General features: G+C 39.3%; 1 protein-coding gene across 1 annotated transcript in view; it reads right to left on the reverse strand.

Moving 5' to 3' along the window:
• Positions 1 to 18,533, reverse strand: part of LOC117415837 (von Willebrand factor-like) — a 56,557-nt gene extending 38,024 nt beyond the window's left edge. Inside the window, 14 exon segments of the mRNA XM_034026685.3 lie at positions 670 to 865; positions 1,468 to 1,568; positions 2,762 to 2,900; positions 4,672 to 4,808; positions 5,833 to 5,879; positions 6,044 to 6,155; positions 10,345 to 10,467; positions 11,015 to 11,231; positions 12,628 to 12,749; positions 13,229 to 13,437; positions 14,335 to 14,437; positions 14,717 to 14,890; positions 15,556 to 15,610; positions 18,390 to 18,533. Of these exon segments, the coding sequence (XP_033882576.3) occupies positions 670 to 865; positions 1,468 to 1,568; positions 2,762 to 2,900; positions 4,672 to 4,808; positions 5,833 to 5,879; positions 6,044 to 6,155; positions 10,345 to 10,467; positions 11,015 to 11,231; positions 12,628 to 12,749; positions 13,229 to 13,437; positions 14,335 to 14,437; positions 14,717 to 14,890; positions 15,556 to 15,610 (1,735 nt within the window). The 5' untranslated portion in view covers positions 18,390 to 18,533.
• Between the last annotated feature and the right edge of the window lie 8,756 nt (positions 18,534 to 27,289).

The following is a 27,289-nucleotide window of genomic DNA, read 5'->3' on the forward strand; positions in this document are numbered from 1 at the left end:
CTGTATAAATGAACACCATTAAATAAAACAAAGCAATATCAGAACCAACAGGGGCACAGTGTTTGTCCTCTGGTGCAGCAGAGTGTATCGTGTGAGGTTAATGCTAGTGCACAAGCTCAGGTCATGACTGCTTTATGTTCAACACTGATGCATTAGCTCAGCTGTTGCAAAGCACAAAAATCACGTTGTGAGCAATCTCTGCAAAATCTTGAGACAGCAGGCAATGGAATAACTGGTGGTAAGTGTGATGAAATCAATGTTTTATGGAACCAACTGCAGAGAAAAGAGGAAGTAGAAAGTAAACATAGGAGGTAATTTCAGCATAGCTTTATCTGCCTGTATAAATTGGGAGTCACACAAGCACTCAGGGAGACACACATCTGAGAGCTTCCATTCTCCTCCCGGAACATCGTGCTGAGGTATGGCCAACGTGACTCCCAATGGAAAGTTAGTATGTCCGACTGCCTAACTATTAAACCTAGTGCCCATTTGAACATGTCTAACGTTAATTTCTTCTTCTGCATGTGTGCTTTGAGGCTTGGAATCAATAAATGTAGTGCTGTTTAAGTTCAAGCAGGAGTCATTCTGGTCTTAATTCTGCTCTATTAATTTATCAATGTAAGAAATGCAAGCAGCAGCCAGGCAGGGGCTCATAAACGCATCTCTCACCTCTCTTAGGGTTCAGGTTGCATGGGTCCGAATCCTGTTTAGTCACATCCTCGCACCCCCCGTTTATCTTCCAGGAGTTGCCGAAGCCCACAGCCTGCGCCTCCACCAGGCCGGCCGGGGTCAGGAAGTCATCACCCTGGTTACCGTTGTAGTTTCCACACAGGCCACACATTTTACCAGAGTACACTGGGCTTAGCTGTCAACACAGAACACTCCAGTTGGTCAATTGACCTCATAATAGACCTCATAATTCAATTATAATACCTAGCATGGGCAGACAAACACCATGGCCTGTTTCACCTCAAGTCTGTAGATAAGACTCTATATGGAAAATTAAGGTAAACATACTATACAGATTCCTGTTACAGGTGAATTGTATACCGTAATTTCACAATATAACATGCACCCTGCCCATTGTGCACAAGCAGGCTCATTTAACATTCCTTATATAATGTACACCCCTAATATAATATCTCCCTACTTTGAAATGTGCTTTTTAAATAAAATGTGCTTCTCTGGTGTAAAAAAAAATGGAGGGGTAAAGTAAGGAATAATACTTAGCAGGATACTTTGAACTGTGTTTCAATTAAGGATAAACTGAACACTTGTTATAAAGTCAGACTGTCCCAATATGAAAGCCTACGCAGGGCCGGATTAAGAACTGTCAGGGTCATCGCCTGTTAATACGGCCCTGATCCTACGTATAGCTTCTAAAATGTGTGAAAGCATGTGGGTAATGTTCTGAAAAGTATGGTAATAAATATGAGTTGATTATAAGTTGAAATGTGGCGAAGATACCTTCAGCAGGAGTTTGCCACGGCCATCCCAGTCCAGCTGAAAGTCCTCATTGTAAGTCAACCGCACAGATGACATGACGGTGTGCTGGATCCGAAGGGGTCCTGTAATGTAAGAATCACGCTTACTGTGAGAATCAAACAGCACCTGCTGCTTATACCCGGCCCCCCGCCTTCCACAGGATACTGCTGACATGCACTGCCTGGCCACTTTATTGGGATCTGTCTATGCACTGGGGTGGGGCATGTCCTCCTGGTATACCCTGATCCTTGATTGAAGGTCAAGCTAATTCCATAACATTAGGAGAAAAATGTGTTGTTCTATAATGTTTTTCTATTTTAAATGTTGCTCTGCTTGGTCTGTATATCTTCTTTAACTTCAGTGTAAAGGCGAGCTCATGGAAAGTTACTAATAAGGACACATTCCTTATTTGGGTCTGATATATGGAGGTTGTTGGTGTCTTTCACTCTTCTGTTGTAATCTCTTGTAGTAATATGTCTTATTAGCAGGATGTGTGTGTTCAATGCATGAATTGTGAGTATGTTTATTAGAAGGACCAAGAGGGTACCAAACTATATTGGACAACAGTTACAAAAGAAAGAATGGTTGTAACCACAGATTAGGTATAAAAGGGTTGTTTAGAGCTCTTTTGTTGGACCAGAGGAAGGAATGAAGACTGCCATCCCTGAAATTGGTAATGATGCACATAAAATTCCCTTTTCGTATTGCATACTGTTCTGTGAGTCTGATAAAGCATTAGTATTAAACGGGAGCAGTATTTGAGGAGAATGACAGACTTCAGGCACCTTTTATGGCCACCACAACCATCTTCCAACACCTTGTGGAGTCTATGTCGTGTCAAGGCTGTGATCAGGGCCAGGCAGTGTATACAGGACCAATAGAGGGTAACAAACGGGATATGGGATATAAATGGAATGCTATTGCAGTTTGTTTTTTTTAATTAAATTTACGCATTATAAAATAGATGCATAGATAGGAAACTTAACATGGTACAATTATACTCACTGAAGGGGGTATTTATGTCACTTGAATGGTCAATGATTTGTAGAGAAATCTGAATGCAATGGATTACCAGCAGTATATGTTGCTTCCTCACATCAATGTGATACCATTTGTATGTCAAAATCTGAAAATGCTCTAACAAGGGCATATTCAGCCCATTGCAGCCATCTCTGTGCTATTATGGATCGTCTTTACAGATCCATTATAGTTCTCCTGTAATGCAGCTGCATTGCCATACAAGCCCAGGGGTACAGTAGCAGGCTCTGTTACATACCTTGTACTAAAGGAGTCTGAATATCCAGACCATTTACTGACACCCCTCCCCCGTGCTTCATCTTAATGGTGATGTTGGACAGCTTGTGGAAACGCAAAGTGGCTGACCTGGTACACACTGCGTCCTGGTCATCGGCACACTACGAGAAAACATTTCAGCATTTTAATACACCGGACAGACTCACGGCTCTATTTAAACAGAGAGATCACACGTATCTAAACTAATGCACTTGTTTAGTAATTAAGCAAAGCGGTGGTTCAGGCAGGGAACTTGCTTTAACAGTTCAAATCACGTAAACATCAAACTTATTGCAGGATCTTCCAATACCAGATCAAATCACCAATCGAATAGCTAGTATCTTATTCATCCTTCAACAAACAACACGTCCAATGATCAGCAAGGAAGGGATTTATATCTTACCTCACTCCATTAAGTCCTGGCTGTATGTCAGAGTTCACCCCCTCTTTCCCAGCCTGCACCTGCTTTTTGGCTTCGTCTAACGAGGGAGGGCAGCTATCCTGCCCCCCTGCCCATGGCTTCCCTACGGTCAGCCTCTCCACTTATCTGAGCTCATTTATGGACAGGGGTACCTTGAATGGTGAAGCCAAAGGCCAAAGAATGTAGTGCAAAATATGTATAATGTAGTAGTGTTGTCTAGTCTATGTTTTAATAAATAATCTATTTATTTAATAAGTTTCCTGACTTAATTACTTTGTAGCATTTTCTGTTTATCACGTCTTATAAAAGTCTCCTATAGTAAAAACATAGCAGTGTAATAAAGCACAGAGAGGTCTGGTAAAGCATAAGGAAGCATTGTAAAGCACAGAGAGGTATGGTAAAGCATAGGGAAGCATTATAATGCACACATAGGTCTGGTAAAGCATAGGGAAGCATTGTAAAGCACAGAGAGGTCTGGTAAAGCATAGGGAAGCATTATAATGCACACATAGGTCTGGTAAAGCATAGGGAAGCATTGTAAAGGACAGAGAGGTCTGGTAAAGCATAGGGAAGCATTGTAAAGCACAGAGACGTATGGTAAAGCATATTAAAAATAACAAGCCATGATAAACTAACCGTTATAAAAGTTCCCCATAGTAAAAGCATAACACAGTGTAATAAAGCACAGTGAAAGCATGGTGATGTAGTAATGGATTTGCGCATGCGCCCTGCTATGTACAACGTGGTACGCAACGTGCCATGGACAGAGCGCAACACCCCCCCCCACCACCTTTTCCCCGGAGAGGCAGTGCGCAATAATACAGTGAAGCATAGGTGAGCATTATAAAGAATAGCAAGGTATGGTAAAGCATATTAATAAACATGGCAAGCCAGGGTAAACTATGGCAAGTGCATAGTAGAACCATGGGAAAACGAAAGCATCTTAAAACTGAAATAAAATGCTGTGCCAAAATACTGTGGCAAACTTTTATAAGGGGTATGCACACCCAGTGGTGTAGCCGAGGGTATACGCAGGTAAACGACATTCGCTTTTAATTTGGGCAACATAGCGTTTACCCACTTCTCATATAAGGGATACAAAGCTACTGCGTCTGCTGGTTTTCATTTCTACCAAGCTCTCAGTTACTTAATTGTACCAATTATTGGCTTAATTAGTCAAGATTAACAGGTGTTCCAACCCCAAGTCTCCACTGATGTGCCGTGCAGTGGCCTGAAACTTAGTCTCCTGAAACCAAGTTCTAAACTACAAAGTGGCTTAAGAGCAAACCCTTTTAATATCACTGTAATGGGACTGAGAAAATACAGTGACAATAAGTAGTTGACTTTATCCGGAGAACTTCACATCACTTTTATTCAGTACTGTCTACAATGATCAACCCGAGTTGAAAAGGGACTCTGCCAGCCCCAGTTAGGATTGTGGCTCGCTGGCAGAAATGAGAGGTTTTAATTACCTGGACTGTTTCAATGATAGCAGCAAATTCATTGTCTTGACAGTCCTTCGCAAACAGGTACTGACAGACACCACTGAAAGTGAAGAACTTGTTATCGAAGCTCTTGAAGTGGGACTGCCCAGTGACGAAACATTCTCCTGCAAAGAAAACCCAGAGTCAGGCAAGTCTGCAGCTCGTAAAAACACACAGAGCTTTCACGGAAACCATGTGCATAATCCAGTCTGTGTCTGAACAGTAAAACCCAATAGGTAGGACAGAGTTAGTTGACTCTATTACCGGTAAGGACATGTTCTGTTTAAAGGGAGAGTTTATTAACCCAGCGTTGTGTTCCAGGTAACCCAAGCCTTTCCCTTTTACAAAACAATTAGGTCAATTTCTCATATTCATGTAATTGGTGTGGGATGTTGAATGTGAAGCATTATATATGTACCTTTTCAATATTCAACGGTGCCTTCATAATTAAGGTACAAAGGGTAGAGAAACCCAAAACCTGTGCTGGGCTGAGTTATTAGCATGTTGCCCTCATTGTAAGATATTTCACCTGTGCACGTCTCAGAATTCTATTGGTTTCAGTACAATGAACAGAGATCCTTTGCAATCTAATCCCTGTGTCAGCAAAAGCAGTTAAAAACAAAGTGAGCTATATATTACATCTGAATAACAGCAGAGACGCATAGACACGGGTGAAAATATATTCAATGAACACAAAGTCCTGCTCAAACAAAAATACTCAATTTAAAGGTATATTGACCAAGGTTTTAAATACATATAATTAATGTACACACACACTGTAGGTTAGCTTACTGCTATTAAATGTTTAGCCATTCACTAAACATTCAAACTGAACTGAGAGATATCAGCCTCATGGTTTGCTTAGTTCATAGGCGTAGTTCACGACCGCAAAGGCGTCAATCTGAATAAAACTAAAGTTTATTTTTTATTTTATTACTATGTGTCCCAGATACAGAAACTGCCTTGCGTGTTGAGTTTGAGATCTGCCTTTTGACCGCCGAAGTGGGTGCAAGAGAGCTCCACCCACAAGAGAGCTCCACCCACAAGAGAGCTCCACCCACAAGGCGGTGATACAGCGCTTACATACTTCAAAGGTAGGGTGTGATGAGAGTGGTGAAACCAACCTGAGTTGTTATTATGAAGTCTTACCTGGGCACTCTTCATTGCTACACTCCCACAGTCCGTGTCTGCATATGCTGTAAAACAGAAGCACAGTTCTTTCCTCAACAAGCATGTCTCAGGATGGTTTTATTACATTTAGTAAATGAGAGCGATGGGCCCCTATTCTTTCTCAGGTGTCGTTTAGAGGGCAGTGCCTGTGTTTCTCTTGCTCTGTGTTCAGAGTGCTGTGTGTACTGACCAGGTGTTGCAGTCCTGGGCAATGCTGGAGCCAGGGGGGTAGCGACGGCCCGTGTGGGTGCAGGAGCACTGAGAGGAGTCGACACAGTGCTCTCCATCCAGAACCTTCCCCTCTGCCAAATACAGACACACGGTGAGAGATCCAGTAAACCAGAGACAGCAACAGATCCAGTAAAACACAGAGACAGCAACAGATCCAGTAAAACACAGAGACAGCAACAGATCCAGTACCACAGAGAGACAGCAACAGATCCAGTACCACTGAGACAACAACAGATCCAGTACCACAGAGACTGTGACAGATCCAGTACCACAGAGAGACAGCAACAGATCCAGTACCACAGAGACTGTGACAGATCCAGTAAAACACAGAGACAGCAACAGATCCAGTACCACTGAGACAACAACAGATCCAGTAAAACACAGAGACAGCAACAGATCCAGTAAAACACAGAGACAGCAACAGATCCAGCAAAACACAGAGACAGCAACAGATCCAGTACCACAGAGACTGTGACAGATCCAGTACCGCAGACACTGTGACAGATCCAGTACTACAGAGAATGAACAGATCAGGGACTGAAATCTTGTGTACCAGAGATGAAACCCTCAGGGTTGCATTAGAGATCTTTTCTGCACAGAAAGGGTCTTCTCTCTATCATTTTTTTGTTATTTATTTTCCTTTTTATATTTTTAATACTATTGGAGTTCACTTTTAGGAGAGTGCGTACATTTATTATTTATGTATTCATTTATTTGATAATACAGGTTTGTGGAGTTCAGAATGATACATCTTACTGCTATTTTGGCTCATTTCATGTAAACTGATACAAGGTCAGTCCTTGGGTAAAACAAAATGATACAAGGTGTTTAAATTAAATAAGCCTCTGACAACAAGAAGGCTTTTATTTATCTTCCTCTTTGGAGGATATTCAAGTCTGTCACTTGTGAGTTGGTATGGAAACTTCATCATGAAAGGAGGAAGTGTCAGCTTCATATAAGCAGGAATGAACTAGAACTACAGGGCTTCACTGTTATTACAAATGGAATTAGTGAAATGTGTTGTTCCAGTACAGGCCACTAGGGGAAGACTCTCCTTAGAAGTTATATTTCAATTTAATTCCCATCACTAATCGAGTGTCTTCAACCCCTGAGAAGTCTGTATATTCCACTGTCACAAAGACGGCCGGAGTGGGTGGTGTCAGACCAGAGCCAGGAAATAAATAAACAGAGAGATGTTGTTTGGTGAAGCTGGGCGCGTGATCGCGCTCAGCATTTAATAAACAAACAGAACAGAAAATAAAGGGTTTTAAACACAAAAACAGGACACGGCACTTCACGCCAAAATAAAGAGACAAACAAAACGTACTAAACACTTAACAAACGGTGCACGGAGAGACAAACAAACACGGTGAGTACTACCAACACTTATTATTCACTTATATTTACTTTCCCCTTCTCTCTCACCCGTTCTCCACTCTCGAACACCCAACCACGAGTGACAGAAATGTGCATCTATATATACTGTTGTGCTGGGATTCAATTACTAATTAATTACTCACTTGAATCCCAGCACGTGAATTAATTCTGTGCAACCCCGTGCTCACATATTACATTTAACTAGCACGTGAAGTGATTTGTGCCCTCCTCGTGCCTAAATATAAATCTACATTTTTAAATACACGTGAAACACAGACCCGTTTATATCCCGTGTACCAATCTCTATACACCGACATTAAAACACGCACGCAACATACAACACATAATAAGCACACAGGGCGGGGCACATTGCCACATCCACGTATAAGGGCCTTATTGCATTTATAATCCAGGTCAAATAGTGGATTTGAAGGGGCAAAAAAGCATAAATTATTATTTTTTTTAATTAAATATCCTTACGCCAATAACGTAGTCCCATTTATAACTTTGAACTACACACTAAGTTAAACTAAATTAATTTAATTAAAACATGCAAAATTAATTTAATTAAAACATGCAAAAGAAAGTACATCTTTATTTTTGATATTGTGCACATTGCCATTGAAGATACACCAGGGGGCAGAGTTGAGACGACACTGAGTTTTTTTGTTTTTCCTGTCACTGCAGACACACTGTTTGAGCAGAACATATGGGAAGAATAAAAATAAATTCAACAACGTCTCGGATTCCAGTAATTCCAGGTGTCAGAGAGGGGTTGATAATGTGCACAAGTGTCTTTTTGTTTTTTTCTTTAGTGTTTACAAACCACTAAAAATACATTATTTGAAGTGACAAAGTCAGAATGAGTGAGCATAGACACAGAGATTTGTTTTCAGTATTTCTTTCTATTTTGCTATCTTCCAGTTCATTTAATTGTTCTTCATCCAAATCGGCATGTCTACTTACTATTTTTGGGATGTTTTTGCTAATTGGTCACTAGTTCGTCGTGAATAGTTTTTTTCTTTTTAGAGAAATTATTGTCTGTTTCCAGTTTAAGTTTGCAAAAAATGATGCATAATTAATGGTTTGCAAAAAATAATGTATAATTAATGGTTTGCAAAAAAATTATGTATAATTAATGGTTTGCAAAAAAATTATGTATAATTAATAGTTTGCAAAAAAATTATGTATAATTAATGGTAAATGTACCTCATTTGACAATAGGAAAAACCTCACAATTGATTGCCCCAGTACCAAAATCTCACAACGTACCACTTTCAATGTGACAGCGTACCACTTTCTAACATTACATGGGTCAGGTTTTGGTACGCGTACCACATTGTGATGATGTACCACTTTATAACACTACACCAGTACTTTAAATTCTGTGAGGCAGCACAGTGATTTAGAATATGTGACAAGGTGTCTGTATCCAACTGTCTGTATCCATCCAATATACAGACAGCTGGAACCTTGCTCGACCAATCACATTGCTTGTTTCACGTGCCTTTGCCTGCCCTGGATTATAAGAAAATCCTTTTCAATTTTAGTGGCATTAGAAATGTAAAGAATCAATTAAAATGACATTTTCAAGCGACTTACTCTTGGAATTCATATTTCGAAACAATGATAGATTTTGTCCCAATAAATGAATGCAATTCTTAACAATAATAATGACTTACAGCATGACATTATCAGTGGACCATGACACTATCAATGGACCATGTTGGGAGTAGTCCAACAAAGACCCTAACTGATTACCAGGGAGTTTGTATAGAGACAGACACTATATCTATCTATCTATCTATCTATCTATCTATCTATCTATCTATCTATCTATATATATATATATATATATATATATATATATATATATATATATATATATATTACACAAAAAAAGTTTAGTTTACTAAAAATCATATTTTATAGTCTAGCAACTACAGTATACAGCTTAAAATTTCTCATTGAACACGTCGTTTAAAACAACATCAGTTTAGCATTGCATTGTTTCATTGCTTGTCTTTACCAAAGAGTACAGATTGTCCTTTCATACCCATTAAAAACCTTAAAGGGTAGACTTCGACAGAGCCATACTGTGGTGCTCAATGAGCCAGAGAGGACTCAACAGCCTTTCACTGCACAGCTCTGGACTTCCTTACCGGTTTTAGATACTTTACATCGGTAAGCATTGTAAAGAATAGCGAGGTGGTTTAATTTCATATACATAGCAAATCTAAAGTACAGAAGCAATGGGGTGATCTAATACATGTGCACACGACTGTACATTGTCAATGCACAGATAATATAGTGCAGCTATTTTAATGATCTATACAGTGGATCAGAATGCTACTTGATTGTTCCCAACCTTATAAAAGCTTACCACAGTAAAAGCAACAGCAAAGCGACATAACAGAGCACAGTGAAAGCATGGTAAAGCATAGGGAAGCATTGTACATTAATATACATGGCAAACCAGGGTAAACTATGGTGCATGGGGGGAAACTGTGCAACGATACTGTGGTGAACTTTCATAAGGGCAAACCCCATTCCACTGGATTTTAATTGCATTAAGTGGGTCTACAGATTAACCCAGAGGTAAAACTATAGCTGAAATAATAGCTAAAGAGTGAAGAAATTGAGATCAGCACACCTTAGTGTGCTCAAGGAAGCCAGCTTTGGAGTTCACAGTGAATAATACCTTGTTTTCCATGAGCAAGCACTGACTGTCAATCCGAGCTGATCTGGGCTCTCCCGCATTCCTCCTGAACCCCCATTGCTAGTCTACCCGGTGAGTGAAAGACTCCCATGCAATGAGAGTTCCTAGTTCACAGAGGAAACGTTGATGGAACCCTAGAGAACGCTTGTATTTGTTTTTCTCACCTGGGCAGCTGCAGCCATCGCCACAGCCCTCCTTGCACACGTCACTGATGTTGAGACTCTGGCAGGTGTGGCTGCAGGGACTGGTGCACTCGTTGTATTGCATACCAAAGGGACACCGTGGACCTGCAACAGAACAATCACACCTGCGTGTTAATAAAGCACAGAGATAGGACATGCAGCACTGTGCATATCTATCAGAACACCTCAAGAGTCGTCATTTATATCCTTTATATTTATACCTGCATGAAAACCTCTGGGTGTGAGAATTTCAATTTCCGCTCTTTAATCAGTGATATAGAAACAATAGGACACTCATGGGTGAAAATGATAGACTACTTGTGCTAGCCCTAACCCTATAACTTTAACCCTATCCCTAACCGTTTCTGACACAATTGTGTACTTACATATATCGTGCAAAAAGAGTTACACATGAAGTACATTTTAACTATTATTCTCCCCTCTCTCTGGTTTTGTAATTATGTGTAAGTACACATGTAATTACTATGTAACTAGTATGTACATACACAGTCATTAGACACACTTAACATAAAGTGTTACAGCGGATTGCAGTTTTTTTTTATGTCTCCACCCCTTTCTCTGATGTCAGCCCCTCAATATTTTCTCCTGGTCTCAGTCGCAATGTTTTATTACCCCCCCCCCCCATACTCACTGCAGTGGCTCTCTGCGGGCCAGCCCCTCAGGATCACGCCTCTCTGGGCGCAGGTCCTGGCGTACTCCAGGAAGGCATGGCATTGGCACTCAGGACCCTCGTGGCAGTGGCAGGTGTCGTCCTCGCACATGGTGACAAAGGGCTCGGGGTCCACAACGTGAGCGCATTTCAGGAACACAGGAGAGCTGGACAGGATCCGACACCTCGACATGGGATCCTGGGAGAGGGGGGGGGGAGAGGGGAGGGGGAGAGAGAGAGGGGAGAGGAGGGGAGGGAGAGAGGGGAGAAGGAGGGGAGGGGAGGGAGAGAGGGGAGAAGGAGGAGGGGAGGGGAGGGGGAGAAGAAGAGGTGGAGAGGGTGAAAGAAAGGAAGCCATTATTATTAATAACATATACATATATTCATTTTTAATTCTCATGCCTCAATCAAAATTTCCAGTTTTTTGATTGGAAATGAACTGACGTCTATTCGGTGAACTAAACTACATTGGACCACAATCATATACAGTTAAAAATGAACCATTTTTACAGTGTTAAAGCTAACTTACATGTTTAATTTTTAAATTATGATTGTGTGTTGTGACAGGAGTTCCCATACTCTGGTCCACAGTCCCAGGCGGGCTGCGGGAGCAATAACATTGTATGTATTTTTTTTTCCTATTAATACCGAAAAGCAGGCGCCGGCAGCTGAAACTGTAGAAAAATAAAGTGTAGCAAGGCAGTATTGGTGGACTGTAATTAGCTACAGTATTAACATTTAAAATATTGAGTACTTTGATGTATGTTTCAGTATTAACTAAATCAATTTATTACTCAAACTCATAAATCTTGTTACATACCTGTAATTGATTTATTAAAATGTTTGGATATACTGCTATTTTCTACTGATTACTGGCTCATTCACAGTCATCTTAAAATAACACTAGAATATGTTTTGTTGGAAACTAATAAAAAAAACAAACGTTTTTTTTTGGGGGGGTGGGATGTTGCAAGCCAACTGAATGTGATTTTGCAAGTTGTATTTGGTTGTACAGAGTAGTGGCGAAAAAAGAAACTTATGCAAGGCTCCCGTTACCTTCTGTATTGTGCAGATTATTATTTATTTATTTTTTTTTATTACAGTTCAGCGTGAGAGGTAACGGCTGGACGTTTTAGTAACACAGTGTTCAGAAATTAGGATTTAAGAGTTATGTTCTTGTGCACGCTGTACTGGTTTTACTCAAAGTGATTCCTGCTCTGGTATTTATGAATGGGAATAATAAGAGACATGCACTTCTTTCTTGTTTGATGACCAAGAAAAATAACTGAATTTCTAAAATGTTCTAGTATACAAAGGTACCTAATTTAAAGGTTTGATAAAAAAAAAATGCCTGTTTAGTTTTTGCAATTTATTTTATTTACTAAAATTAAAGTGTTTCAAAAAATGTTATTTTCACTCAGTGCATATTCTATGTGATTTCCATCGTTCACAATATTTATTCAAATGAATAAAGGACAGTTTAGATTAGGTTTATTTATAATGTTACAGGTTTAAACATATAAAATGTTTTTAATTTGACATGTTCCCAAGGAGTGCTAATAGTGGGCCACATCCCTCCCCTGTGCTCACAGTACCTCTTGTGTCTCAGTAGAAACATTGCAGGTTTGGCTGGCGGGGAGCACCCTTTTGCAGGGTGCTCCAGCACCATGAAGGGCCCAGGAATTAGCAAAGTCGTAGCTGTTCTCTGTCAGAAACTCTGGAAAAAAAAACATCAAAACCAAGGATTAAAATACGATCAGGAGTCATTGTTGCACCTAAGTCAAATCACTCAGACTACAGACCACCCAAGTGACCCTCAGACCCGCGACAGTCATTCTACACCCCGCAGAATAAAACATACTGTAAGCTTACTGTTTGGGTGATGTTAAAATCTGAAGTTTGTCATTATCAGCATATGTTTGTATGTACACTCCATTCATTGATGGATGGGACATTTGGAAACCCTCACTGTAAACAGCACAGGGAGAGATATTCCTGTGTGCTATCATTAATTCTTTCAGTTCATATTAGTTAGAGGGTTCTTCACAATGGACTCAAGCTTTTCTTTCTGAATTGCATATCAATCTTATTAATTCATGGATTTCATGTATCACACAGTGCTGATATGTATATCACTTATGTGGCTAAATCCCCATGAGTTATTTCCATGCCATGTCATCAAACTCCAGAGCGTACCCTCCTGAGCCATGTAATCGTCCTCAGGGACATCGTTGAAGTTTCCGCAGAGGCCGCATGTCCTGTTGGAATGCTTCGTGGAGAGCAGCGTGTGAATATTCCCGTTGCTGTCAATCATAATCTGAAAGCCATACTCCTCACTGGACACCTTGTAGTATCCTGCCTCTGTCTCTATGAAGATACCACTGGAGGCATAGGGTAGTGACAGCCTGGGGAATAAAACCAAGACAAGGGAATTCATTCCGTGAATATTTTTCACAACTTTACTTTTATAGCATGACTAGAAACATCTAATAACGTATTGCACGTTGTATTTATTAAAGAATAACTAGCTTCAAATGTAATTGTATTTATTAATTTTTTAGTTGCTTTAATATTTTACAATAGCAATCAGTCTGTGGTGATCACGTACACCAAGTGGACCAGCAACTGCAGTGAGAGAGTTTTCTAGCTCTAAGAGGAGAATATGTGGGAGTTATGTGGTTGAATTATGTGCTCAGTGAACTATGTATACAAGGTAAAAATGTCAAGTGGAAATGACTGTGTACGAAAGATAAGCTCAAAGACATGGTTTCGACATGTATTATATCAAGCTTTGACAAGATAAAATATATGTACTGACCTATATTTAACCTACTTAATGTTGCAATTATAAGTGATGAAACACAATCCTACAAACTGCTGAGCTGCTCCCATATTGAGTTACTATCATTCTTTCAGCTCAAAGCAGCTCAAAGCAGCTCACAGCAACTCAAAGCAACTCAAAGCAACTCAAAGCAACTCAAAGCAGCTCAAAGCAACTCAAAGCAGCTCAAAGCAGCTCAAAGCAACTCAAAGCAGCTCAAAGCAACTCAAAGCAGCCCAAAGCAGCTCAAAGCAACTCAAAGCAACTCAAAGCAGCTCAAAGCAGCTCAAAGCAACTCAAAGCAGCTCAAAGCAACTCAAAGCAGCTCAAAGCAGCTCACAGCAACTCAAAGCAACTCAAAGCAGCTCAAAGCAGTTCAAAGCAGCTCACAGGCAGTTAAAGCCACTAGATAAGTTCTATTGCTGAAATCATGTGCAAGTAAGGTAATCCTCTGCTAGGTTTCGTTCCCGTTTAGTTTCACCTTTTCTCTCCTTGAGTGACAGTGCCGTCCAAAAACAGATGGATTTCAAAGAATTCTCCCAGATAGACAGACACGCTTTTTCTTTGCCCTTTCTGGAAGTCACCTACAAAGAGGAGAAACATAGCATGGTAAAAAATAATAATAATAATCTACCAGCAATTCACATTCATGCCGTATCCTCATTTGTAAAGTATTGACATTCTGAATGTGCTCCCCTGACATGCAATAAATGTTGGTTTTAGTATCAACGCTGTTGGTCCACAGTCCAGACCAGCTCCCGTTCTGAATCCAGTCACAGGTGGTAGGCGTACTGAGACATTGAAACAGAAAGATGATCCCTGGCTTGTCACACGTGGTTCAGTCTGTGATAATGCACACTGACCCAGCAGCGAGAAGGAGCGTTTCTGACAGTCCCCGGCCAGCTTGTAGCTGCAGTCTCCTGGGAAGTCGTAGAAATTCCCATCGAAGGTCTGTATGTGGTCCTTTCCGAAGAGGCTGCATCGGCCTGTAAGGGCGTCGCCACCCTTCCCAGAAACCAGGGCTGAGCTGGGCCAGTCTGGATAAAGAAAGCAGAGTTAAACCAAAGGAAAACTAGTCGAGCACACTAGTCTACAGGAGAACTAACCTAGGGTGATAAATATGTTAGCTAGCACTGATCTTGGACTACCCAAAGCTACCAAGTGCTAATTGAGGTCTATGAGCTTTGTGTGTTTTTACTGACAAATTAATTCCAATGGAGTTCTCTTTCCTATTGTGAAAGAGTTATAACCGGAGGGTAGGGGAGAGAAATGCATATGCAGATATGGTGCAGTAAACATATAAAGATTAAAATCCGGGTGAAAGGACATTCCTTTTAGAACATGCTGTGCTGTGTAATGTATGTTTTTAAGAGTTCAGTGACTGCCTCTAATCAAGCTGAGAAGGTATTTCTCGAACACTCTTTGCTGGGTCAGGCTGTCATACAAAGAGTGCAAGAGAAAGCCCACTCTCACCTTTATTAGAGGGTGACACCAAACACATAGAAACATTAAGTCATTAAATCTAAATAAAAAAAGGATAAAAAGCTGATATTAACATATTCAATCTGTTCAAATAGATTCTGTTGTGGTTTAAACGTCTAGAACTCTTTGTCGTTGACATTCTGAGTGCGAGATCTAGTTTCTGTTGATAGCTTTCAATGGAGGCTGGGCTTATAATATATACAATGAAGTAATCACCTACCTATTATTTGCAAGGCCAAAGCCCACATCAGTACCCTCTGCATGTAGAATTCCATCTGTGGCAAAGTATTTAAAGGAAACAAGATACACACACAAATAATTGTAGTTAAATTAGTTTTACTTTATAATAACACAAAGGTATTATTTGGCGAGCAGTGTACTGGAGGATAGAAGATGCTGGCAGTATTTATATTCATATTAGATGCCTGTGGTATGCCACTCAAATAACACATTTAGATTTGGCACCAATCACACAATCACCGGACGGTTTTTCGACCGCAGAATTCCGCTTTTTATTTTTTAATATTTGTCAAGAGTTCTCATTACAGGTGTAAATAATAAGTCTAAAAATGTACATAAAAGTTTACATGTGACCTGTTTTCTTTTCAATATACAATCTATTGCACTGTGCACTCTGTATACAATGCATTGTGGTAAAAACATAAGAAAGCTGTCTCTTACTGTGTATTTGCATAGTATTTACTTAACTAATACATGTGTACTTACACATAATTACAATGTTGTTATGCATAGTTACAATGTACTTAACGGGTAAATCTTTTTGCATGATATAACCGTAACTCTAACCCTAACCCTAACGCTAACCCTAAAGATTTCCTGATACAATTGTTTACTTGCATATATCATGCAAAAAGATTCACACGTTTAGTACATTGTAACTAAGAACACTGAAATTATGTGTGAGTACCAGTAATTAGATACACTTAATGTAAAGTGTTACCGATTCTCCTTTCTGAGTAAATAGCTTTGTGTATTTCGGCCAACATGTTTTCCCATTTGTACATTTGTGTGACGTGCAGCCATCAACACTTTTATTGTAATTCTTGGGAATGTAATAAACAATATATTTTAAAGATTCATAAACAACTCAAAGCGTTGAATTGGCGTGTCAAACAATCCACAGGTTCTCGTGCAGAACGACACTCCACAGGGTGCATTATTCCTCCCATTCACCAGCACATCGCTGGTGAATGGTTCTTAGTCAACACTCTTTTTTCTGAGAAGAGTTTATCTAACAGTTCACCACGGTGAACACCTCTCTGTGCTTTACAGTGCTTTCCTATGCTTTACTATGATTTCACTGTGCTTTATTACACTTTGCTATGCTTTTACAATGGGACACTTTTTATAATATTGCAGTGCGTCATGAAAATGTAACAGAATCCCAATGGAGGGCTTTTTGATTGGTAACAAAAACTCCTAATATGTTTAAATATAATTGTGAACAGGCTGGCTGGTGGTGACGTCAGGCCAGGAAGCAAATAGACAGACAACAGACAGACTGGGCGATGAAAAGCGCTGTGGCGCGTTTTAATTAAAGAAACAAAAGATTTTTAACAAAACAGGAAGAAACACTGAACTCAAAATAAATCGGCATGAAGGCCAAAATAAACAAACACTATAAAGCAAGTACCGTGCTGTTTCCACTCCAACGTCTCGTCGCAATTGTTATGATTTTAATTATTTTTCTCCTTCTCTCTCCCATTCTTTCTCCCTGAACATACCAACTTCGTGTCACCCGTGATCACCCTGTTTATCCACCTGTAGCTGGAGCCTTAATTAATCATTTAATCTTTTATTCAATTCACAGCTCCAGCCACATTCCCACGTGTTTTTTCACGGAGGATTAACTGCCTCCCTGTCACCCACTGTTCCACACTCACGTTCCCCGTGCTCATACACACTTTAATCTGCCAGTGACTGTGCAATCCCTGTGTCTAAATACAAATATACATTTTAAATCACTCGTGCTACATAACCCACACTCCATGCACAACTACAATAATACATATAACAATAACACACCACATATAACACAAAACACGCACAGGTGAGGTTACCCCACCACAACAATACAAACCAATACAAATGTATTGTTATATAGACAATACACTCCAGCTACAACCAATTATATAAAAGCACATTTTAAAAAAGTATATTTTCAATTCAGTCTTCAAACAATCCAGTGTTTCAACCTGCCTGATGTCAACCGGAATAGAGTTCTGTAAACACAGAGCTCCACAGCAGAAAACTCCGGCTCCAGCGGATTTAAGATTTTTTGGAACAACTAAGAGTTCTGCATTTTAGTATCTCAAGGAACCAATAGGAATCTACAGAGTTAGCAGTTCTTGGAGATCGGAAGGCAGTAATCCATAAAGGACCTTATGAGTTATTACAGCAACTTTAAAATCAATTCTGTAGCTCAGTGGTAACCAGTGTAAGGACCTGAGCACTGGAGTAATGTGTTGAGAACGACGAGTGTGAGAAAGCAGCTGCGTTCTGGACAAGCTGAAGCCTCCGAGTTCAGTGGCAGATATACCAACAAACAAGGAATTGCAATAAGACAAGATGTTATGAATGCATTATTTATACCACCTGAATATCTTCTGCACTTCCTCTGAGTTCTGAAGGAATTCATTTTGAATTCTGCCCTGTTAGTTCCATGTTTATTTGTAACAAATGATGTTGATCACATGTATAAGGCATGCATTCATACCCTTTTACTCGCCCACCAGGGGATTTTGAGAAGTGTTAATTCATGCATGAATGCATGTCTTATACAGTGCATGCGATCCATATTATTTGTTTAGTGGCAGGTATACCAGCAAACAAGGAATTGCAATGATCAAGACGAGACATTTAAACATGGTTACTCCTGGAAATTAAACAGAACATCCCTACAATGGACTGGGGGCTCCGATGTTCTACAGGTTTTGAAATAGCAGAAGGAATCGTCTGAAGCAGCCGTCTCTCAGGGTAGAATACTAGCTCAATACAAAACCACGTGGCAGATGTTTAAGAATCAAAGCTTACCTTAAACTGCCGTGAAAAGTGTTCAGGTCTGCAGTAAAGCTTTCCTATAAGATGCTGCAGTAATCCAATCCCACTGACAGACAGCTTCAACCTGAGTAGGCCATGACTCTCCCTGCCAGTCGAATGGACACGAATACAACCAGACTGTCTTTGAGGCAGTTTATATAAGCCAGGAAGTTCTGCTCAATAGTGGGGAACAGATAATATTGCAGTGTTGGATCCTGGAGCTGTCAGGGATCCTGGCTACTTAATTGCCAGAAGCAAAACAATGGAAGGAAATGGGATCACAAAAACAGACTGACAGATTTCTCTGTGCTGAAAAAGAAAAGGAAAATATTTTCAATTCCTGGCACGATAATAAGCTTTTAAAAAACAGCAGGGTGGTCCCTAATAGCGCATAAAATACAGAATAATCATACTCGACAGTATAGAGCTGCAACAAGGTCATTCTCATTACAATTTCCATTACTACTGTATTATTGCTGCTACAAATCATATTCAATATATGCAGCCCTTTGCACAGAACTGTAAGGACTGTTTTATGGAATGTTTTGTAAGAATTGAATGAGCATGAACCGCTAATCATCTTACTTTATTTATGTAAATAGATTTCTTGTATAAATCACTTTTTTTTTCCCCTGTCCGTCAACACATAATGTACTGCATATGAAAAATTCTGGCTTGTGAGGCTGCATTTAAAAAATAATATAGCAAGGTTTTTCAACAACAGGTTTTTCAAAGTAACAGTTTCATTTTTTTATGTTTATAATTAAAAAGTATGCAATCCAGCTGAGCCAGTTTCTAACACATTCTCTTGTCTACATTCTTTTTTTTTTTTTCAAAAGAGCCAACTTCCCAGTGTGTGTTTGAAAACAAACAGTGGAGGTACTTCTAGGCTTTTGATGCCATGGTAACCACACTCACTTATTTCTATGTAAATGTATGAATGTGTTTGTGATGTCATTTACTACATAGTTAATGATGTAATGATCTACTATTCCTTTCTATTTAAACCTTCAGGCATCCTGGTATTAAGTATATGTATCCATTTATTTTCCTTTATTCTTCTGTATTGTACATTATCTAATTTCTTCTACAAATTGTAAGCCATTCATGTTGTGTTAGTTGTTTTTTTTGTAAAGTGTTGAATTATTGGTTCAGCTACTTTTTTATTTCTTGTTTGAGAGGTGTTTCTGTATTCTTTTATATAACGCTGTACCTGCCCCTCATACATATTTTATTTTGTTACATTTTTGGCCAAAATATACCTGAAACAAGGTCGCTAGTTTGCATTCTTAAGACTGAATATTTATTTTCTCTATTTGTGATTTTACTTTTATCTTTAGAAATATATATATTTGCATACTTCACATGTCTGAGGAACACAAACCAATCGTTTCAGCCAGTGCAAACTCAACCTCAAACTCAATCTCATGAACTACCTGGCAGTCGAATAGCCCCACTGACTCATGGCTTGTGAGTAATAAGCCGAGGATGTCTACAGTGCTGTCAGCTACAGAAGCTCTTTGTAGTGTTGAAGGGATGGCGTCTTTAGCACTTTGCCAAATTTCCTGCCCTTTGAAAATGTTCCTGCGATAAAAAGGGGAACAATCCAAAGGCATGCGGGACTGTTTGCAGAAGGGTTCCAGTAAGCCAGGGATGTTTGTGTGTTTGTTTTTTGAAGGGAACACACAGAATAAAGATGTCTCACAGGAAGCATATTCTGTATAAATTCTTAAAACACACTATAGCCCAAAGGGAAAGCCAGACACACACGTTTTACTTTTTAATTGACTCTTCCAGTTGGTTATAAAAGGCTTTATTTTTCGCACATGCACATACACAATAGAAGGGTTGCAGTGAATTACAAGGCTATAATTGCATCGAGGGGTTCTGGTGACACCATAAACCACAAGAACGAAGCTTGAGTGCTTCATGATGAATTCACCAGAACCCCGAGATGCAATTATAACCTGAAGTGATTCACTGCAGCCCCATTTGTTGTTGTCTGTAATATATAATTCCACAGCAAAAGTGCCTCTTATTTTCTGTTTTGAATGCCCCTTTATCTAATCTCCATTTGTGACCCCTGGTCCTTGTTTCTTTTTTCAGGTCGAAAAAGTCCCTTGGGTTGACATTGTCAATACCTTTTAGAATTTTGAATGCTTGAATCAGATTGCCATGCAGTCTTCTTTGTTCAAGACTGAATAGATTCAATTCTTTAAGCCTGTCTGCATATGAGATGCCTTTTAAACCTGGAATAATTCTGGTCACTCTTCTTTGCACTCTTTCTAGAGCAGTAATATCCTTTTTGTAGCTAGGTGACCAGAACTGAACACAATATTCTACGTGAGGTCTTACTAATGCATTGTAAAGTTTTAACATTACTTCCCTTGATTTAAATTCAACACTTTGCACAATATAGCCGAGCATCTTGTTGGCCTTTTTTTATAGCTTCCCCACATTGTGTAGATGAAGACATTTCTGAGTCAACATACTGTGATGTAAGGATTTTGCCTTGCACTTAGGCAATTGCTGACCCTGCAAAAACTTTACACCTCCTCTTGCAAGGTGCAAACCATTGTAGAAGCGAGTAACTAAGATCTGTGTAAAAGCACACACCTACAGAGAGCTGTTATTGGCTTCAGGATGGCTGCTGTGGTACACTTCCTGATGTGGTGACACTTGGCTCTTGTTAAGGAGAGACAGGAACACGTTCAGAGAAGGGCAAGACGACGAAGACCCTGCATAATTGATCCTAGGGTCACTTTGTTTGGGATGCCGGTGGATGGGGTACTAAAGCGTTATCGTCTCACTCCACAGGTCATCCTAGACCTAATAGCTGAATGAGGGATGAGCTAGACCCCAGCATCAATCTAGGGATCGCTATCCCTGCACATGTGAGAGTGTTGTGTTCTCTGCACTACTTGCCTCTGGTTCCTTTCAGACCACAGTTGGAATGTCTGGTGGGATAGCCCAATCCACCTTTTCCGAAGTGCTAGGAACATTTCTGGATGTCATGCTGAAAAGGGCAGGCCAACACATATAATTTCCTCAGGATACTAGCATAACTGATGTTGGCTGTGGCTTTTCCGAACAACTCAGTTTCATGCGACTGACCTCAGCCATAAGGACTCTCAGCTCCCTCTCAGAAAACTTTACTTTTCTTTTCTATGCACCAAGAGGGCTTTGCTGCCTTTCCTCTGACACATTTTTATTTTTTGGTTTGTATTTTCGTGCTCCACAAATGTCATACAGTGCCTACTGCTCTCTGAACTTCTCCGGCACCTCTGGGCTGCAAGTGCGATTTGAATTTTGCATCCGCAATCAACAATTTAAAAGACAAAATAAATAGCTGGGAAATTCATAAATACAAATGTTTCGACTAGAAGTCTTTATGGAGATATTGAAAAAGGATTGAAATTGTGTGATTGGATGTATTAAACTCCTTCTGGTATTTCTAAGTGTAGTTAAGAGACACAAGTAAAGTGTTATTTTGTAGTCCTTCATAACCCAAGCTCAGCCCCATAGTTCATAATAACAAGCTGTGACAGAAAGACAATGCTTCTTGGTGGTAAATCTCCCTCTTGACCTGTGAGAGCACTAAGTAATGGGAACAGAGTACCCTGGATTACTTGGCCTGACACTTCGTTCCGAGGATTAAAAGGAAGTCGGTCATGTAGAAAAGAGACGTAGCTTCGGTACACTAACTCATTGACCCGGAAGGGAAATGATGTGGCAAAACCTGGAATGGGTGAAACTGCTATGCAGTAAGAGTCTTATTTTCATCCCTGCAGTCTTCCAAATATATTGATAACAAGTGACCTTGATATGCCTTATGTTTTTAATTGTATGACCAGTGGACTTTAGATAACTGTCAGGAGCATGATTAATGCTGATAATACTGTTATCATTAAGATAAATGATTATCTCCCGGTGTATGAGTATAAATGGTGTGGCAATGTGCCCCGCCCCTGTGTGCATATTATGTGTTGTATGTTGCGTGCGTGTGTTAATGTTGGTGTATAGATTGGTACACGGGATATAAACGGGTCTGTGTTTCACGTGTGATTTAAAAATGTAGATTTGTATTTAGGCACGAGGAGGGCACAAATCACTTCACGTGCTGGTTAAATGTAATATGTGAGCACGGGGTTGCACAGAATTAATTCACGTGCTGGGATTCAAGTGAATAATTCATTAGTAATTGAATCCCAGCACAACAGTATATATAGATGCACATTTCATTCAGTCGGGGTTGGGTGTTCGGTGAGTGGAGAACGAGAGTGGAGAAGGAGATAAAAAGAATAATAATAAATGTTTCTCACCGTGTTTGTTCGTCCCTGTTTGTTAGTGTCTGTCCGTTTTGTCTACCTGTTTATTTTGGCTACCAGTGCCATGTCCTGTTTTGTGTTTCTGTTTCAAACTTTTTATTTTCTGTTCTGTTTATTAAATGCTGAGCGCGATCATGCGCTCAGCTTCACCAAAACCCCAAGTCTCTGTTTATTTCCTGGCTCTGGTCTGACGCCACCCACTCCGGCCGTCTTTGTGACAATGGAGATTTATTATGTATTATATACGATAAGCTCCTAATTAAAAGGCCTTCAGTCATTTTGACATGTTATACTGCGCATCGATTTTCAATGCAGGAAGTTTAATAACAGAACCTGTCAAATGCTGGCTCATGTGATGTGACTTTCCCCTCACAAGAATGCAGAACCTCAACAAACACGTGTTGCTATGGAGGCACTGCAATACCCTGCATATTCCCCTGCTCACAGAAATTGCACAAATTCCTTGAAGCAATGTGCCCCATTTGATAGCAATGTGTGATAACAGTAATCTGCAACTGTGGTCATACTCTCCAAACCTCAAAAACACTCTTTAAAGGAAGCAGTTTTTTACTCTAAAGCTGATGGAATATACACTTTTTTAGGAACAGTGACTTGAAACCTAGTTCCGGGAGACCTAGTTTGAGGCAACTTTGCTATATCAAACCCCAAGTCTCCCCTGGTGTGCCTTGCAGGGGGCTGAAACCTGGTCTCCTGAAACAAAGCCCCAAAGTGGCTGTGTGTTCCCTCAGTTTAAAGGACTTGGCATTGCAGCATGCACTTGTAGAGCAGGTTAATCTTGGAACAGCCAGGAAGCCTCATACTTCTACCTCCATGCAGTTTCTCTCAAGCACTGCTCAACCCGCTGTTACTTTACCTGCCTTTTATACAGCTCACAGTAAATTATTGGCTGTCAATCTGCACACAGCAATTTGCAGGTAACTTCATTCCTAAATCCAGGCTCACAGTTAACACTTCTCTTGGGTCTTGGTAAGGCAGAATATCTAAACGCAACCTGTTTTTTTTTTTAGCGTTTTTTTTCAGCGAAAACATCACTGAAAGGTCAATGCTTCTGGGTAGTCGGGAACACTTTGCTGAATAAAGATGGACGACAAGATTTTATATGCATTCAAATAAATTATTTTATTATTATAATCATTTAAGTATCGTGAATGAAAATAGGCTATTCCTCGTAATCTGTATCTTTCACAGGCATTTCTATACGGAAGGAAACTTTGTTATTTACAGTGTTGTTGTGTATGTCGCTGTCTTGCATGTTCGAGCTCCCCAGCTCCTGAGTGGATCACTTCCGTTGAGCCAGCGCTAGGAGTCACGAGCATGTGTTCTGAAAATCTGCGCCTCCCCCTCAAAATGGGCTTCCCGGTAACACAGATTAACAGACTAATCTGACAAACCGCTCTGCCACTCACAATGGGCTACCCAGCGTTTTGGCTGAAATGTACAGGTTTTAACCCATTAAATCCTAGGGAGCTCATTTGGAGAGGCAGAAGTGACAGCTCAGAATGGGCTACCCTGTAAATACAATAAATATGTTTCACAAAACATATATAACAAACAATAGCTAGCTAACTTAGTAAGGCTACTCACATGAACTTAATGTTAATGTCAAAATCTCAAAATGTATATTCTAAACAGCATTTGCATTCAATGGTCACCTGGGTAAGAGACAGCAAATCTAAATTACATATAATTAAGTTTTGTTCAATATATAATACGACAGAATGAATTTATGCAAAATGATGCTTACGCCGAAAATGGTAGTTTAAAGTTTTGGAGATGTGTCACAAAAACAAAACAAAAATGAATTCCGCATTCGTTAAATTAAACCTTGCATGCGTAGTTTGTGCAAGTAGCTCAGATTTCTAGGTAGCACAGATTTTGAAGGAGTTTTTGTGGCATTGCTATTCAGAGTTTAGGTATGGATCCTAACAGATTTTATAATCATTTTATAATCAAAATGAACAGTACTTTTAAACGCAATATACAATTTACAAATACATAAACAGAGCTAATTTAACAAGGGCTTGGTAACTTCTGGGCTAGATTCTCAAAGCTGATTACTCAAAAACATCATTAGCACAATTTTTTTCAGATAGTAAAAACACACCCAATAAAGTTGCCTTACCAGAAATAGACAACTCAGACATTTAATCTATGGGCTTGTGAGTAGTCCAAAGTAATTTCTTATTTGTTTTACAATACAGTGACGTGTTTACCTTTGAGACAAAAATTAACAGAATAAATAGCTTTGAAAATCTGTTCCTCTGTGCTCTGTTGTTGGGATCCTTGACCTGTCTGTCCGTCCGTGTGTCTGTATGTCTGTCTGTCTGTCACACTACAACTGATGAACATGTTTATCTCACACTCCTAGCCTCCTATGCATTTTGGATTGCATTTGACCACAGTCCAACAAACTCTTATACAAATACGCTTATGAATGCCTCTAAAAGCAGTAAGCAAATATTTCAATTAAATAACACAAGCCTTTTTTTAGGTTTCTGGGGAAAAAAATGTTCTTCACAGATGTGGGTCTGTGGTCTGCCACAATGTGTCTATTTTTAAGAAAATGATAAGGATGAAAGACAGAAATGCATGTGCATACACAGATTTCGAGATTATTGATGGAATTTGAAATGGTTGTTTCCAATAAATATGTACAAATTGCGTATTGTAATAAGAATACGTGATCTGAGGATATTTTTTTATTCTTCTTGGGAATACACTTAGAAATGTAAAACACATGTATAACACATTCTTACAATGTAATTTATATATTTATTAGTAAGCTATTAGGACTTGACAGAGGAATTTCTAAAACTGAAGACGCAACACTGTAAAAACCCGACAATTTGAAATATTCTATCACTGGAGTGAAGTGTTTTATCAGAAGTGTGAAGATGTCATTTTTACCTCGTCACAGCAGTAGAGACAACATTCTACAGTCAAGTCCTCTTAATGTCACTCCCTCTACTCATTATCACCACATTGAAAGGTCCAGGACAGATTATAATGGGAGTCACACACATGTATCCTTCATTCAACTGATTTCCATCCTGCACCCAAAGAAATGTCTTGGAAAAAATCTGAACAGGAGCTGTATTTATGTCATTTGATACATTCTAAATCAATATATCTCCATAGAAAATGGAGCTTTATCATCATCATGAGGAAGGAAAACACCAAGAAATGCATCATTTTGAGGCATCAGTTTCTTATTTTATATCGAGGCCTCATAAAAGCATCTGAAGGGATGTATTTGCAGAATGAACATAAACATTTAGACTTAAATTTTGCTGTTAATAAAATTCGAGTAAGTTCTCATAACAATATAATTAAAGAGAAAATTAAAACAACAGGCCAGTTAAAAATGCTCCAGAAAATTACACAGTTTAGTTCTCAAATGAGGACAATGGCACTTAATGGGTTAATATTACTTTGGGACTCAAAAGCATATGATTTGAAAACTTACAAATGTTTACAGTATTGACATGTTCTAATGTAAAGAAGCATGCAGAACACTAATGTGTATATTTAAAGCTTCCTTATGTTTATATTATTACAGTGGTATGCATGCACAGTACAGTATATCTTACATTGAAAATAGATTGTATTAATCTCTATTTCTGTATTTCCAGTTCCACAGCAACATAACCCCACAGGCTACCGGTGAAGTCCTGATGAAGTCAGTGCCGTCTATTGGAACCATTTTTGCTGTATTTAAATTGGCAGTGATAAGGTTAGGAGCTGTGAAACCAAGCCATATGGTGTGACATCAGAGTGTTTGTTTATCTCTGTTCAGTGCCCGATCAAAAATAGCCTGCCAATTACCAGCTGATTTGTTAATCTGCCAGCTCAGACATTGACAGATGACATAAGCAGACAGACAATCATGATGTCATCCAAGTGTGATCTCACATGACAAAAGCCCTTTAAAGACATGACCAGATCATCACAGGGCTCCAAGACGGACAGTCAGCAGACAAGTCCATTGCAATACTAGGAAACATTCATGCTGTGTGTTAGTCATGAACAGCACATACTTTTTAAAATGTATTTGGCTATTCTTGTTTTCACAATCAGTAATATAGTATGTATATTCAATTCATTCAATTTACATTTCAAAACGCTAAATTAAACAAATATATGTTTGTGGGATAAACAGATATAGACCAACCAGAATGTTTACAAGCTCTGCCATCTGGTGAATTTTAGTGCTATGGAAAAACAGGTTCAACTATGGAAAAACTCAGAAATTAAAAATCTTACTTAGTAGTACCAGTCAGAACCTTTATTATTATTATTATTATTATTATTATTATTATTATTATTATTATTATTGCTATAACTATTGCAGTTGGGCAATCTATTTGGTTCTATTGGGTTAATTAATTATTATTTTTTATTATTATTTATTTCTTAGCTGACGCCCTTATCTAGGGCGACTTAAAATTGTTACAAGATATCACATTATTTTTACATACAATTACCCATTTATACAGTTGGGTTTTTATTGGAGCAATCTAGGTAAAGTACCTTGCTCAAGGGCAC

Source organism: Acipenser ruthenus, chromosome 7 (genome assembly GCF_902713425.1).
Source record: "Acipenser ruthenus chromosome 7, fAciRut3.2 maternal haplotype, whole genome shotgun sequence".
NCBI lineage: Eukaryota > Metazoa > Chordata > Actinopteri > Acipenseriformes > Acipenseridae > Acipenser > Acipenser ruthenus.